Genomic DNA, 14,599 nt, shown 5'->3' on the forward strand with positions numbered 1-14,599 from the left:
CCCCCCTCAAAAAGTTAAAAGCAAGAAGTAGTGCCTACAGTGTCAGGTCACACAAGCCGCTTTGAAGTTTTCAAATAGGAAATGGTGAACCAGCCTTTTCCAGTTCCTCAAAAATTGGCTTTAATGCTACCCACATACCCAAGAGATTAAGAAAGAAGGGTGGATGCCAGTATAGTTAGTAAAGTGATACCATTTAAGTGCCTGTTGTTTACCAATAGATGGTGCCAGACTATAAGAGATTAAAGAAATAGTAGTAATAGATGAAGAAACACAGGTAATGAATATAGACTATTGGGGGAATTTGATCACAAACAAACAAAAAAGATGGTAATCATGTGGAAATCAGTTGTAAAACAAGGGTACTTTTCAAGGTACCTTTGTAATATAAGACCATATTAATATATATGGATGACAAGCTGGTACATGGACACAGTAGGAATTTGTAAGGCATGGAATCTAAGGTAGAGGGGCTACCTTTAAAAGGAGACATCAAAGCTAAATGAGTTAAATGCTGAAAGTGCAGCAAATGCAGAATAAGAGCTTCAGAAGACAGCAGGCCACAAACATCCTCAGAAACAATAAAAAGAGGTCCAACAACTCTGATTACAGATGTGATCACACCAGAAAGCAGAGCCTATTAAAGATCTTCTGCTCCTCCGATCTCAAGAGTCTAATCAATGCACTATTGCTAAATTTTCTGTGATTTTTTTTAATTGTAACTAAACTTTACCTTTACACCTTTTTCCTCCTCCCGTAGCATATCTTCCAAATTGGTAGCTTTCTCTTCTACAGACATAGTTTTCTCAGTTACTTGCTTTAATTTTGTTCTTGCACCCTGATTATGATTTTTAATTTTGTCTAACCTAGAGAGAATTTATGAGGAAAAAACAGAAAACATGGCTAAAAAGTATTTATTGCAAACAAACAAGGAACAGTTTATCCTAAGATTTCCTTATATGTCCTGAAGGTTTCTTTTGTCATAAACCTTTCTCTTACCAATATATACAAGGTCTGACAATTAAGTTTGTGAACTTGTTGCAACAATGCTGCTAATCTTTTTTGATATCAGAAGAATTATTCATTATGAATTTGTACCAACTGGACAGTTAACCAAGTCTACTACTATTTGGAAGTGCTGAAAAGGTTGCATGAAAAAGTTAAGATGACATGAACTTTTCACCAACAATTCATGGCTCCTGCATCATGACAATGCACCAGCTCACACGGCACTGTCTGTGAGGGAGTTTTTAGCCAGTAAACAAATAATTGTATTGGAACACCCTCCCTAGTCACATGATCTGGCCCCCAATGACTTCTTTCTTTACCTGGAGAGAAAGGAAATATTGAAAGGAAGACATTTTGAGGACATTCAGGACATCAAGGGTAATACGATGACAGTTCTGATGGCCATTCCCAGAAAAGAGTTCCAAAATTGCTTTGAAGGGTGGACTAGGCGCTGGCATCGGTGCATAGCTTCCCAGGAGTACTTCAAAGGTGACTGTAGTGATATTCAACAATGAGGTATGTAACACTTTTTCTAGGATGAGTTCACAAACTTAATTGTCAGACCTCATATTTAATAAGCCATAAAAATATTGCTCCTGAGCCTTTATGACAAAAATACCAGGAAAGTTTCTTTTAATTTAATAATTTAGTAGCTATATTTTAGAGTTATTTATAAATAATTTAATTTTTCTACAAGCAGTCAAAAACTTCAAACATATTTAAGTATTAATATCTTTTTTCTTACTTTGTTGTTTCTTCATGAATATCCTTCTTTATTTTGGAAATATTTTTCCTCAGAGCTTCTAAATCACTGGAACTTCTATTCACAGTGGCTTTTAAAGAGTCCAGCTATTTATTATGTAACAAACAGAAGTAAGTTATTTACTGTATATTTTATAAATTAATTTCATTTCTAAGAAGTTCTACTCTGAACACTGTAATCTCTAACCTACATCACACCCATAAACACAGTAACCATGTTGCTGTAATACATATTAACAGTTTTCCTTTTTGGTCTAATATTAAATTTTAATAACTTGTTGTATAATATTGGCAAATAATAAAGACCTACAAATATGTGATAAAAGTACATTAGAGCAAAGCTTCGGATTTGGCAATGAGTTCTTGGATATGACACCAAAAGCACAGGCAACAAAACAAAAATAGAATTCACCAAAATTAAAAGCTTTTGTGTATCAAAAGACAATATCAACAGGGTAAAAAGACAACCCACAGAATGGGAGAAAATATCATATTTGCAAATCACATATTAAGGGATTAATATCCACAATATATGTAGAGAATTTCTAAAACTTAACAAAAAAGTTTTTTTTAATGGGCAAAAGACTTGAACAGACATTTCTCCAAGGAAAATGTACAAATGGCCAATGAGCACATGAAAAAATACTAACTTCATTAATAATCATTAGGAAAATGCAAATCAAAACTATAAGAAAATACCACCTCACACCCATTAGGATGGCTACCATCGAAAAAATATATATCTATATATAAAATAAAAGTGTTGACAAGGATATGGAAAATTTTGAACCTTGTGTACTGTTGGTGGGAATGTAAAATGGTACAGCCACTGTGGAAAACAGCATGGCAGTTCCTCAAAATATTAAACATAGAATTACCATGTGATCCAGCCAATTCTTGAGATTATACACCCATGTTCATAGCATCATCATTCACGATAGCTAGAACATGGAAGCAACCCAAGTATCCATCAACAGATGGCTGGATTAGCAAAACGTAGTATATATACATATAGTTGAGTAGTATTCACCCCTAAAAAGGAAGGAATTTCTGACATATACTACAACATGCATAAACCTTGAGGACATTATACTAAGTGAAATAAGCCACATACAAAAAGAAAAATACCATGTGATTCTACTTATATGAAGTACTTCGAGTAGTCATAGAGACAAAGTAGAATGGTAGTTGCCAGGGCTGGGAGGAATGGGGAGTTATTGTTTAACGAGTAAGGAGTTTCAGTTTTACCAGAAAAGAGTTATGGAGATGGATTGTGGTGACGGTTGAACAACATTAGGTATGTACTTAATACCACTGAACTTTAACACCACTGAAGTGTATGTCCACTTAAAAATGGTTAAGATAGGGACTGAGGGGAGGGGGCAAAGGAGAGTGATTGCTAAAAGGTATGGAGTTTCTTTTTAAAATGACAAAAATAGGGCTGTCCGAGTGGCGCATTGGTTAAGAGTTGGCTTGGGATGCCAGCTCTGAGCAGCACGGCTCCAGTTCGGATCCCACATGAGGTCCAGTGACACTGCCCTCTATAGCTAAGATGGTGAGCAGCAGCTCGACCTGGAGCTGGGCTGCCATGAGTCGCCAGTGATGGCATAGGCTGCAGCCGGGCTGCAGTAGGCTGCCATAAGCTACCGTGTGTGGCCAGCAGCCAGCATGAGCGGCTGGCAGCCGGTGTGAGCTGCCAAGAGCTGCTGTGAGCGGCCGTCCAGAGGCTGGCAACTGATCTGCCTCACCCGGGAAGAGTGCACTGATGATACCAACATGGGCCAGTGAAGCAATGTCCTCCACAACTAGACTGAAGAACAAAAGGACAGCAACTTGTCTGTTTCCCTCCCCCGATTCCACAACACTGTTCCCCTCTCCCAATTAAAAAAAGTCTTAAAAAAAAATGACAAAATATTCTAAAATTAGATAGTGGTGATGCTTGAACAATTCTGTAAACCATTGAATTATACACTCCAAAAGGGTGAATTACGGTATGTGGCTTATATCTCAATAAACAAATTATGAATGAATAAATTCCTGCATTCTTTTCTGCAATTGATTTAAACTTTAAAATATTTTAAAATGAACCATTAGCAGTGACACTGAACTTAGGCAAGAAATTCGTTTATTTTACTTTTTCAGGATCTTGTGTAATTATTCTCTTTGGGCAGAAAAAAAAATCTTTCCTTCTTTATCAGAAATAAAAAATGGTAACTTATAAAATAAAAAGCTCTACATTATTCCAATTTCCCAACTAAACAGTGGTAACTTCAGAGAATATGGCCTCAAGGCACAAATTTCTTAAAGATCCCTTCACTGCTAACGAAGGGGATCACTACCTCTCCCTATGGTATAATCTAGTGGGCGTGTATTCTTGCAAAAGAAGAAAATAACAAAGCTCAAGTTTTGTTCTCTCTTAGTCTGTTTCAAGGTATTTTACCACGACTTTGTCCCACTACCAGACTGAAATGTATCCTTTAACAAGGTGAGAAACTGAACTTAAACAGGTAGTTCCACCTAGAATTTCAGAGTTAAAACTACCATACACATGTAGCACTAAAGATGCTTTTAGTTAATACCATTGTCAATATTCACCTTTGCATTTGCCCATTTGCAGGTTATAATTGCCAGTCTAGACCCGTCAGAGCCTTTTGCCTTGGGTCACTTACAAAACACCAAACATGAGAGGCGACTTGGGTACTATGTAACCCTTCAGGCCACCTGTGATGTGAATGGCACCACCACCCTCCACCCCACTCCCGCCCCCATTCACCCACCCCACTGCCTTCACCAATCAGAGGCTCAATCTGAGAATCCAAAAAGTTCCATAACATGAAGAGACAAAACAAAAAGAACTAGAAGGCAGTTTCTGAACCAAAGGAAAAACTTTATGCTTGTTTTTACAGTAATCTGTCATAAACACACAAACTAGTCATTTTAATTGACATACCTCATCCTTCAGCTGATTCCTATTAGTTTCGTGCTGTTGATATTCCGTTCTACATTTTAAAACTTTACGATCAGCAACTGAAATTCTTTTCTCATACTCTGCATTGTTTCCAATCTCACTTTCCAAAAACTTGACCTTTTCCTTAACCAAACTTTCTTTTTCTCTCATTTCCTGCTTTGTCCTTGCTAATGCCTAGGATTAAAAAAGAAAGAAAATGTTAAATATATGTTTAATATAATGAACGAAACTAAAACTAAAAGGAATTGGTTTTCTTTTTCTATTATTTTTTATTAGTTTCAGGTGTACAGAAAATCATAGTGATCAGATATTTACATAACTCATAAAATGATGACCCCAACAAGTCCACTACCTACCATATACTGCGTAGTTATTAGAACACTACTGACTATATTCCCCATGCTGCACTACACATTCCCGGGACTGTTTTTTTAATTATGGTTGACATTCAATATTATTTTACATTAGTTTCAGGTGTACAGTGTAGTGGCTAGACATCTACACCATTTATGAAGTGATCCCCTCAATAAGTCCACCACCCACCTGACACCATGCACAGCCCCTACAATACCACTGATTACCCTCCCCATATTGCACTCCACATCCTGTGACTGTCCCACAACTATCAATTTGTATTTCTTAATCCCTTCACCTTTCTCACCCAGCCCTCAACCCCGCTCCTATCCAGCAACCATCACTTTGTCTCTGTATCTATGTGTCTGCTTCTGTTCTATCTGTTCATTCATTTTGTTCTTTAGATTCCACATATAAGTGAGATCATATGGTATTTGTCTTGCTCAGTCTGACTTATTTCACTTAGCATAATATCCTCTGGGTCCATCCATGTTGCCACAAATGGTAATTATTTCACTCTTTTTTATAGCAGAGTAATATTCCATTGTATAATGTACCACAATTTCTTTATCCAGTTGTCTTTTGGTGGGTATTTCGGTTGTTTTCATATCTCGGCTATTGTAAATATTGTAAAATAATAATAATAATAATAATAATAATAATAATAACACTATAGTGAATGGAGGTGTGCATATATTTTTTTGAATTAGTGTTTTGGAATTGTTTGAATAAATACCCAGAAGTGGAATTACTGGGTCATAAGGTAGCTCTATTTTTTTTATTTTTTGTTGAATGTCCATACTGTTTTCCTCAGAGGCTGCACCAATTTGCAATCCCACCAACAGTGCATGAGGGTTCCCTTTTCTCTACACCCTCTCCAACACTTGTTTGTAGATCTATTGATGATAGCCATTCTGGCAGGTGTGAGATGATATCTCATTGTGGTTTTAATTTGCATTTCACTGATCATTGGTGATGTTGAGCATTTTCTCATATGTCTATTGGTCATCTGTATGTTCTCTTTGGAGAAATGTCTATTCAGGTTCTCTGCCCATTTTTTAATTGGATTCTTTGCATTTTTTTATGTTATGTTGTATTATAAATTTTGGATATTAACCCCTTATCAGATGTATCACTAGCAAATATCTTCTTCCATTCAATAGGATGTCTTTTCATTTTATTGATGGTTTCCTTTGACATGCAAAAAAGTTTTTAGTTCGATGTAGTCCCATTTGTTTATTTTTTCTTTTGTCTCCCTTGCCTGAGGGAATATATCAGTAAAAATATTACTAAGGGTAATGTCTGCGAGTTTACTTCCTATATTTTCTTCCAGGAGTTTTATGGTTTTGGATCTTACACTTAAGTCTTTAATCCATTTTGAGTTTATTCTTGTATATGGTATAAGAAGGTGGTCCAGTTTCATTTCTTTGCATGTGTCTGTCCAGTTTTCCCAGCACCATTTATTGAATAGACTGTCTTTACCCCACTATATGTATTCTTGTTTCCTTTGTCATAGATTAAGTGACCATATAGGCATGGATTTATTTCTGGGCTCTCTGGTCTGTTCCATTGATCTGTGTGTCTGTTTTTATGCCAGTACCATGCTGTTTTGATTACTATAGCTTGTAGTATAGTTTGATATGAGGTAGCACGATACATCCAATTTTGTTCTTTCTCAAGATTGTCGTGGTTATTTGGGGTATTTTGTGGTTCCACATAAATTTTAAGATTATTTGTTCTAGCTCTGTGTAAAATACCTTTGATATTTTGATGGGAATTGCATTGAATCTATAGATTGCTTTGGGAAGCATGGACATTTTAACTATATTAATTCTTCCTATCAATGAGCATGGTATATGCTTTCAGCTAATGTATTTTCTTTAATTTCTCCCCACAATGTTATAATTTTTTGAGTACAAGTCTTTTGTTTCCTTGGTTAAATTTATTCCTAGGTATTTATTTATTTATTTTTATTTTTTAAAAGATTTTATTGGGGAATTGGGGGAGGGAAACAGCATTGAGGAATCGAGGAAGGGGAGCAGACAAGTTGCTGTCCTTTTGTTCTTCAGTCTAATTGTGGAGGACATTGCTTCCCTGGCCCATGTTGGTATTATCATTGCGCTCTTCCCGGGTGAGGCAGATAGGTCACCAGCCACTGGACGGACGCTCACGGCGGCTCACGGCAGCCCAGCTCCAGGTCAAGCTGTTGTTCACATCTTAGCTATAGAGAGCACAGCGTCACTGGCCCATGTGGGATCCAAACTGGGGCCCTGCTGCTCAGAGCTGGCGTCCCAAGCCAACTCCTAATCAATGCACCACTCGGCCGGCCCCTAGGTAATTTTATTTTTTATGCAATTGTAAATAGGGTTGTTTTATTAATTTTTCTTTCTGATAGTTCATTATTGGTGTATAAAAATGCAACTAATTTCTGAATATTAATTTTGTATCCTGCTACTTTCCTAAATTCATTTATCAGTTCAATAGTTTTGGGGTGAAATCTTTGGGATTCTCTCTATATGTAGTATGTTATCTGCAAATAATAACAGTTTTAGTTTTCCAATTTGGGTGCCTTTTATTTCTTTTTCTTGTCTGATAGCTGTGGCTAGGACTTCCAATGCTATGTTGAATGAAAGTGGTGAAAGTGGACATCTTTGTCTTATTCCTGTTCTTAAGGAGAATGCTTTCAGCTTTTCCCTGTTGAGGATGATGTTAGCTGTGGGTTTGTCATATATGGACTTTATTAGTTTAGAATATATTCCCTCTATTCCTATTCTGCTAAGAGTGTTTCTCATAAATGGATGCTGGATTTTGTCAATACTTTTTTTGCATTAACTGACATGATGATATAATTTTTACTTTTTATTTTGTTTATGTGGTGTATCACATTGATTTGCAGATACTGAACCAACTTTGCACACCAGAAATAAACTCCATTTGATTTTTTTTTAAAAATTCATTGCTGAAATTCAGTTTGCTAATACATATTTTGTTGAGGATTTTTGCATCTATGTTCATAAGAGACATCAGCCTATAGTTTTCTTTTTTTTGTACTGTTTTTGTCTGGTTTTGGAATTGGTGCAATGGTGGCCTAATAGACTGAGCTTGAGAGCCTCCTCTCCTCTTGAATTTTTTGGAATAGTTTGAGAAGAACAGGTATTAATTCTTTTTTGAATGTTTGGTAGAATTCACCTGTGAAGCCATCTGGTTCAGGGCTTTTGTTGGCTGGGAACTTGTTGATTACTGATATAATTTCATTAGTAGTAATTGGTCAGTTCGGATTTTCTGTTTCCTCTTGATTCAGCCTTTGAAGATAGTATGCTTCTAGTAATTTATTCATTTCTTCCAGTTTGCCCAATTTGTTGGCATATAATTGCTCATAGTATTTTCTTAAAATTTTTGTATTTCTGTCATATCTGTTATATTTTTCTATCATTATATTCAGTACTTATTTTATCAAAACTTCCTAACAGAATGTTTTTAAGAGATCATTTTTATATGAATAAAACAAATTATTAATATGCTACACACCAAAAATAATAAGCTCATATTTTTTAAGGTTTCTATATTTTCTTTCATCTACTTGGTACTTGGCTAAAGAGATAAGGAAAATGTCAATCTTTTATAAATGAAAGGTGACATCTAAAAAATATAACAGTGTTAAGTATTTTCCACATTGAAAGTTGGATTTCAATGAAATTTTCCAAATATTTCACAGGACCAGTTTGGGTTTTTTTATTTGCTTGTTTTCATTTTTTGAGAATAGCATTTTAGTTATTTGCTTCAACAGGAATGCTTTTTGCTGGTCATGGAGATACAAAATAGATAGAATATATAAAGTACTATAGGAACAAAGAAATGACGAAGTCTACCCAAGAGTAATCATTAGAAGGCATTACCTAAGAGGCTTCATTTCAGTCAGGAGTAAAAAAATACATGGAAATGCATAAAAATTCCAATGTGGTTAAAGTGCAGGGTGGGAAGGCAGGGATGGACTGGAGATATATTAAGAAGGGGTAGGTACAGATGAAAGGGATGATGTTGGAAAGATAGAGGTTAGTGCTGAACTGTGAAGAAATTAAATTTTTCAATTGTCTTGTTAAAGAGGCTCAATTTTAAGTAATGTAAAACAAAAAAGATTTTAGAGCTGGGGAATAAAAAGATCCTAGTTTTTCAAGTGAATGTTATGATAATATGTTAGATGGATTGGAGGGAGAAGAAACATTTACCCTAAAATACATTTCTTTCAAGTTTTCCAAAATAGGGTCCTACCAAACAACTAATGCCAGGAAATGGAATTGGGAGGGGTATGTGTTCTGAAATCAGTAAGTTTTAGAAACGCTGCATGTAATATTGTACATATGAGCATATTAAATAGATATATATCTGAGATGCACTGCAATTAAAAAAACATTTTAAATTTGTTTAATCTAGTATTCTAAATGTTCTCTATAGCAATTTACATTCTATAATTGTAGTATTCCATATATTTACTATGTTCATTCAACCAAAAGACAGGACAAAACTTCTAGGTTTATGTGTTAAATGATCATTCTAGAATTTCCTACCACTTAATCAAATACCTTAATATCTACTTCAATGTTCACATTTTTTAACAGTACTATCTATTCAGTTAAGTTTTCATATAGATGATGCTTTTAAGTAATGTCCCAAATTTTTTACACTGGAATAAAAGCATAATAGAAAAATATTTTTTCTTTTCTAAATAATGTAAAAGTTTCTTTTAAGAAGCCAATTACAAGATCATATGGTCAGACTCCTACCAAAGACACTGAGACGGCAGGAATCATTTTGGAAGAAGAGGAACAAAAGGGTCCAATCTCAGATTTCATCTTCTAGTGATGTGAATTGGCTCTCATTTGCTCACCAGAACTGACTTACATATCACTTCTCAATTCTGTGTTCAGTGGAGTTCTGTTGGTATGGAAGTAGTTTCACCACACTACTCAGAATTGCTACAAATCGGGAGCCAGTTGTTAAACACTTAAAAACATACTCTACCTATGGAACCACTTCTTAGCACCCTCCCTAGTTTCTTACAATACAGACAGCCAAATGTCAACCCATAAATAAAGAACCACCGTGAATATGACCAGGGAGCTACAAGTTGTATATTCTGCCAAATCAGCAGGCTGAATCAATTCAGCTATGGGCTTGTATAAGAATGCAATATAAATATCTATTGTGGTCATAACCTAAAAAAAAACAACAAAAAAACAATGTAATGTGAATCTGCAATCTTGCATTGGGCACATTTGATTTACACAGAGGAAGCCATTAGGACTTGATGTTAGAAAACAGTAAGAAGTCAAGAAAGAGAAACCAACATCAGCATTAAGAATTAAGAAGAACTCATAGTTAAAATGGGTTCTCTCTTTCCTCCTAGGGAGGCACAGGCCATTTTGTTGATAAAATGTTGGTCACGTACTGAAATTTAAAATAAAAGAATAACAAGTAAACCACATCCAGATACCAGAATTCCAAATTCCCAGTGACCTGAACTGCTTGCCCAATCCCTTTCCATGGAGTAAATTCAGAATGGAAGTGACATCTTCTCATGTGCCTTCTGACCTCCTTAATTGCTTCTCCTTCCCCACTTTCCCTAATCTTCCCATTTTTACTCACCACTATTTTACCCTTTAATGATTTCAAAAAAAAGATTCTCTTAAATTACGTCGGAAAGTAGTAAGGTAACACTAGGCCTGGTGTTCCTCTCCTTTCGAACTTGTACCCCATTATGGGTGCCTCAGCTTTGAAAGCGAAACTTGATTGCGATCTGGGTTTCTTTCCTGATCTCACTCCTGTGTCTCGGCTCTCCATGAGGCTTATTTCCCGACACCTGTGATTACTACGTGGACAGACAGCACACACGTTAACTCCAAGGCACCCTGACCAACTGTGTGCAAGCAGGGCATTGGTTTCACTTCAGTAACGTTATCTGTTGACTTTCTCTTGTTTTACATGTCAGAGACGGCAGGCTCCAGTCTTCTCAATAATACCATAAATAAATAATTTTCATAAAATCACATTTCTAAGTTGATTTACAGTCAGCTCTCAAAAACATTTAACAAAACTATTGAATCTCCTACATAAGCGACTTTCAAATAACAATGTGATTTATATTTGAAATGAATGAGTTAAATACAAAAGAGATAAATACAGCTGAACGTTGCAAGGACCAAACAACTACTTTACCAAGGCACAGTTATCAATGTCTCGATCTCTCTTCTGCATCTGTTCTATTGTACTCTCCCACTGTTTAATGAGTTCTTGTCTTTCATTATGAATCTTACGAAAATCTTGCGCTGCTTTATCCAATTCTAACTGTCAGAGAGAAAATAACATTTCTGTGAATTTAAGTGCTTTTGCAAACATCACTGACAATTAACAAATAGAAATCTTCACTAAACGAACCTGCGCACTTAGAGTCTCCATAAGTTCATTCTCAAGTACCTTTTTTCTCTGATTACATTCCAAAGTCAGTTTTTCTATTTGCAGGGTCAGTGCCTAGGAAGTAGTTACATGCAAAAATATTCATGATTATCATTTTATTAACTTAAAAGCTGTTAGCATATTTCACATTAAGTATTATTATGTTATAGATATACATTTATTTGATACCTAAAATAACTACAAAAGAATAAAGATATATCTATCTATCTATCTATATAGAAGATATATATATCATTTAACCCCAAAGGGCTGCAATGAAAACTCAATTGTTTTTTAAAAGACTTTTAAAAAGTATGTTAGGTTTCAAGTGTATTATTCTATAATATATCATCTGTATATTGCATTGTGTGTTCACCACCCAAAGTCAAATCTCCTTCTGTTACCGTATATTTGACCCCCTTTACACTCTTTTACCTCCCCCGTTACCCTCTGGTAAACTAACCAATGTCACCCCAATAAATTTAATAAAAAAACAAATCAACAAAAATAATTTTTTACATTTGAGTGAAAAAGAATAAAGCATATTAGAAAAAAGATTAAACAATTTTCCATTTAAAATAATGCATTTGGTATTAAGTCTATTAGAAAATGTCATGTTTCATAATATTAAAGTATTACCAGATTTCATTACAAGTAGATTTTAAGTAATGGTTATAATAATATATTAAGTAATCAATACGATTCTACTCTCAAATCAGCAAAAACTATATGTAACTTTCAAATTATTATTTAGACAAAAGAAGCTAAAATACTATACATAGTTCTAGTACAAAACTTTTCTGAAATAGTTTTGAGAACCTGTCTTATTCAAGATTCTTAACCTGAAGTCTAAGAATCCCTAAATGGTCAAAGGGCTTCAGGGGATCTGTAAAACTTTCAGCAAAATTTTGTGGGTATTTGAGTATAGTCATTTTTCTAGAGAGAGGATACTTGGCTTTATTAGATTCTCAAAGTCAACTCTGACCCCAAAAGTATGGCTTTAAAATAATAAGTCCAACTGAGATAAAAAAAAAAGGTTGACACACTACAGATTCAGAAAAACCCTAACATTACAATTTCTAATTTCTCACCCTAATTTTATTATCATCTTGTTGTGTATACTTCTGAAGAGTGAAGGCATCACTGTCTTTATGAGCTGATTCTTCTAACCAGGCCTCCAATGCTTGCTGGTCCCAGTTCATTTGACATTTCAAACCATCCAATTTTTGAGTATATTTAAATATGTTATTCTAGTATCCAAAGAGAGGGGGTAGGGGGAGATTACAAAACATTATTTACTATACCAACTAACATAAAATGTAACATTACACACTATAGAACATATTAAAAAGGAAAGAAGAAATCCTGTCCCTGTCCCTGACCTTCAGACTGTATACAACATACCATATTTAATTATATGACTATCATACTTGTATTTTAAATCTTTAGTTGCAAAATAGAGGGAAAATAATTATACAAAGTTGAGAACAGTAGTTGAGCCAAAGGTTGCTTAAAAAGGATTTAAGGTAGTTGCCCCAGAGCAATCTCGTTCGTCATTCCACCAACACCACACCAAGTAAATGTGCAATCTTAGTAAATATAATGTGCTTGACATGCTAACTCAAGCCCAAGACAAGTCCCCTTCAGCCCCACTTCCAATCAGATTGCTGCCTCTAAGAGGCCACTTATATAGAAATTATGGAAGCACTTCTAATTGAAATAAAGGTAGCAGTTATGGGGTTAAAGGTATTTCTGTAAATGCATTCATTTAACAAATCTAGATTCATAAAATAGATGAATATACAAATAAATACAAATTAATATAATAAAATATTATATAAAAATATTATATAATGTATTATATAATATTATATTCTGTATATGCATATGTGAAAAGAAGAATCAAATTTGGAAAGTTACCCACATCTGGTAACTAAAAACTAAGGAAAAGAGAAAAATGAATACAGTCGTTTTAATATTAGTCACAAGCTGATAAACTAATATAAATGGTAAAAATTTTGAATATAAAATGAAATTCAAAATTAAAAGTGATTTTTTTAATGTGGCTTTTAAAAATGTAGCACTTATGAATAAATTATGCCTAGTATCATATAATAGGCAACTAGCATGGTACTTTGCCCATAGTAAGGCTCAATGAGTATTTGGTAAATGAATAGTGGGAAAGTAAATGTAACATTCTATCATTGTTTCATTCAAATCACAGCTCCATGTGCCTTTTATTGTCCAAAAAAAAATGTAAGTAAATATTATGAAACTAATGAATGCCTTTCGCATACAGAAAAAAAAAATCAGTATTTGTTTGGTGAGGGAAGAAGGAACAATAGCACAAAATTTAAGTAACATTTCAACACATACTTCCTTATCACTTTTCTTTTCCCGTATTGAAGCCATCTCATTTTCTAGTCGTTGGATTTCATTCTTCACTCGTGCCAGTTCTCTTTCAGCAATAATCTTAAAATGTTCTTCACTCTCAATCTCATGCTCCCTGGCTTTGCAAAGAGACTACAGAATAATATACAAGATAGAAGGACTTTTTAAATTTAATATTAAAATGCATGTATAATAATCCATTAGACAAAAACATAACAAAGTTCCCACAAAATGCTTAGATTAAGTATTATTAATTCCACTTCTCTTGAATTTATACATTAGACTTTGTGATTCAGTGTAGTCCGTGTTGCTTACTAGTTGTAAGAAAGTCAGTTCATGGACTGTGCTAAGAGAAAAAACTGTTGTCAGCAGTTTTCAGATATTATGTTGGTCTAGGGATATTGAAGAAAACCAAAGTGTATATGGTGAGACTTAAAAAGATATTACTGGGCCAGCTGAGTGGCGCGATGGTTAAGAACTGGCTTAGGACACTAGAGAGCCCCAGTTCGGATCCCACATATGAGGGCCAGTGACACTGCCTTCCACAGCTGAGATGCTGAACAACAGCTCAACCTGGAGCTGGGCTGCCGTGAGTCGCCGGCGATGGCGTAGGCTGCAGCCGCTGTGGCAGTGGGTTGCCATGGGCTACTGTATGTAGCCAGCAGCCAG

The 14,599-nt window shown here is 34.9% G+C and overlaps 1 protein-coding gene across 1 annotated transcript in view; it reads right to left on the reverse strand.

Annotated features, from left to right (window-relative positions):
* CCDC39 (coiled-coil domain 39 molecular ruler complex subunit) overlaps positions 1 to 14,599 on the reverse strand; it is a 46,845-nt gene that overhangs the window by 26,606 nt on the left and 5,640 nt on the right. Inside the window, exons 3-9 of the mRNA XM_019634221.1 lie at positions 13,916 to 14,062; positions 12,631 to 12,789; positions 11,522 to 11,614; positions 11,303 to 11,431; positions 4,718 to 4,909; positions 1,751 to 1,854; positions 731 to 863 (exon numbers count right to left, since the gene is read on the reverse strand). Coding sequence (XP_019489766.1) covers positions 731 to 863; positions 1,751 to 1,854; positions 4,718 to 4,909; positions 11,303 to 11,431; positions 11,522 to 11,614; positions 12,631 to 12,789; positions 13,916 to 14,062 — 957 coding nt within the window. The remainder of the gene's footprint in view (positions 1 to 730; positions 864 to 1,750; positions 1,855 to 4,717; positions 4,910 to 11,302; positions 11,432 to 11,521; positions 11,615 to 12,630; positions 12,790 to 13,915; positions 14,063 to 14,599) is intronic.

The sequence above is a fragment of the Hipposideros armiger genome, unplaced genomic scaffold (genome assembly GCF_001890085.2).
Source record: "Hipposideros armiger isolate ML-2016 unplaced genomic scaffold, ASM189008v1 scaffold_1549, whole genome shotgun sequence".
Taxonomy (NCBI): domain Eukaryota; kingdom Metazoa; phylum Chordata; class Mammalia; order Chiroptera; family Hipposideridae; genus Hipposideros; species Hipposideros armiger.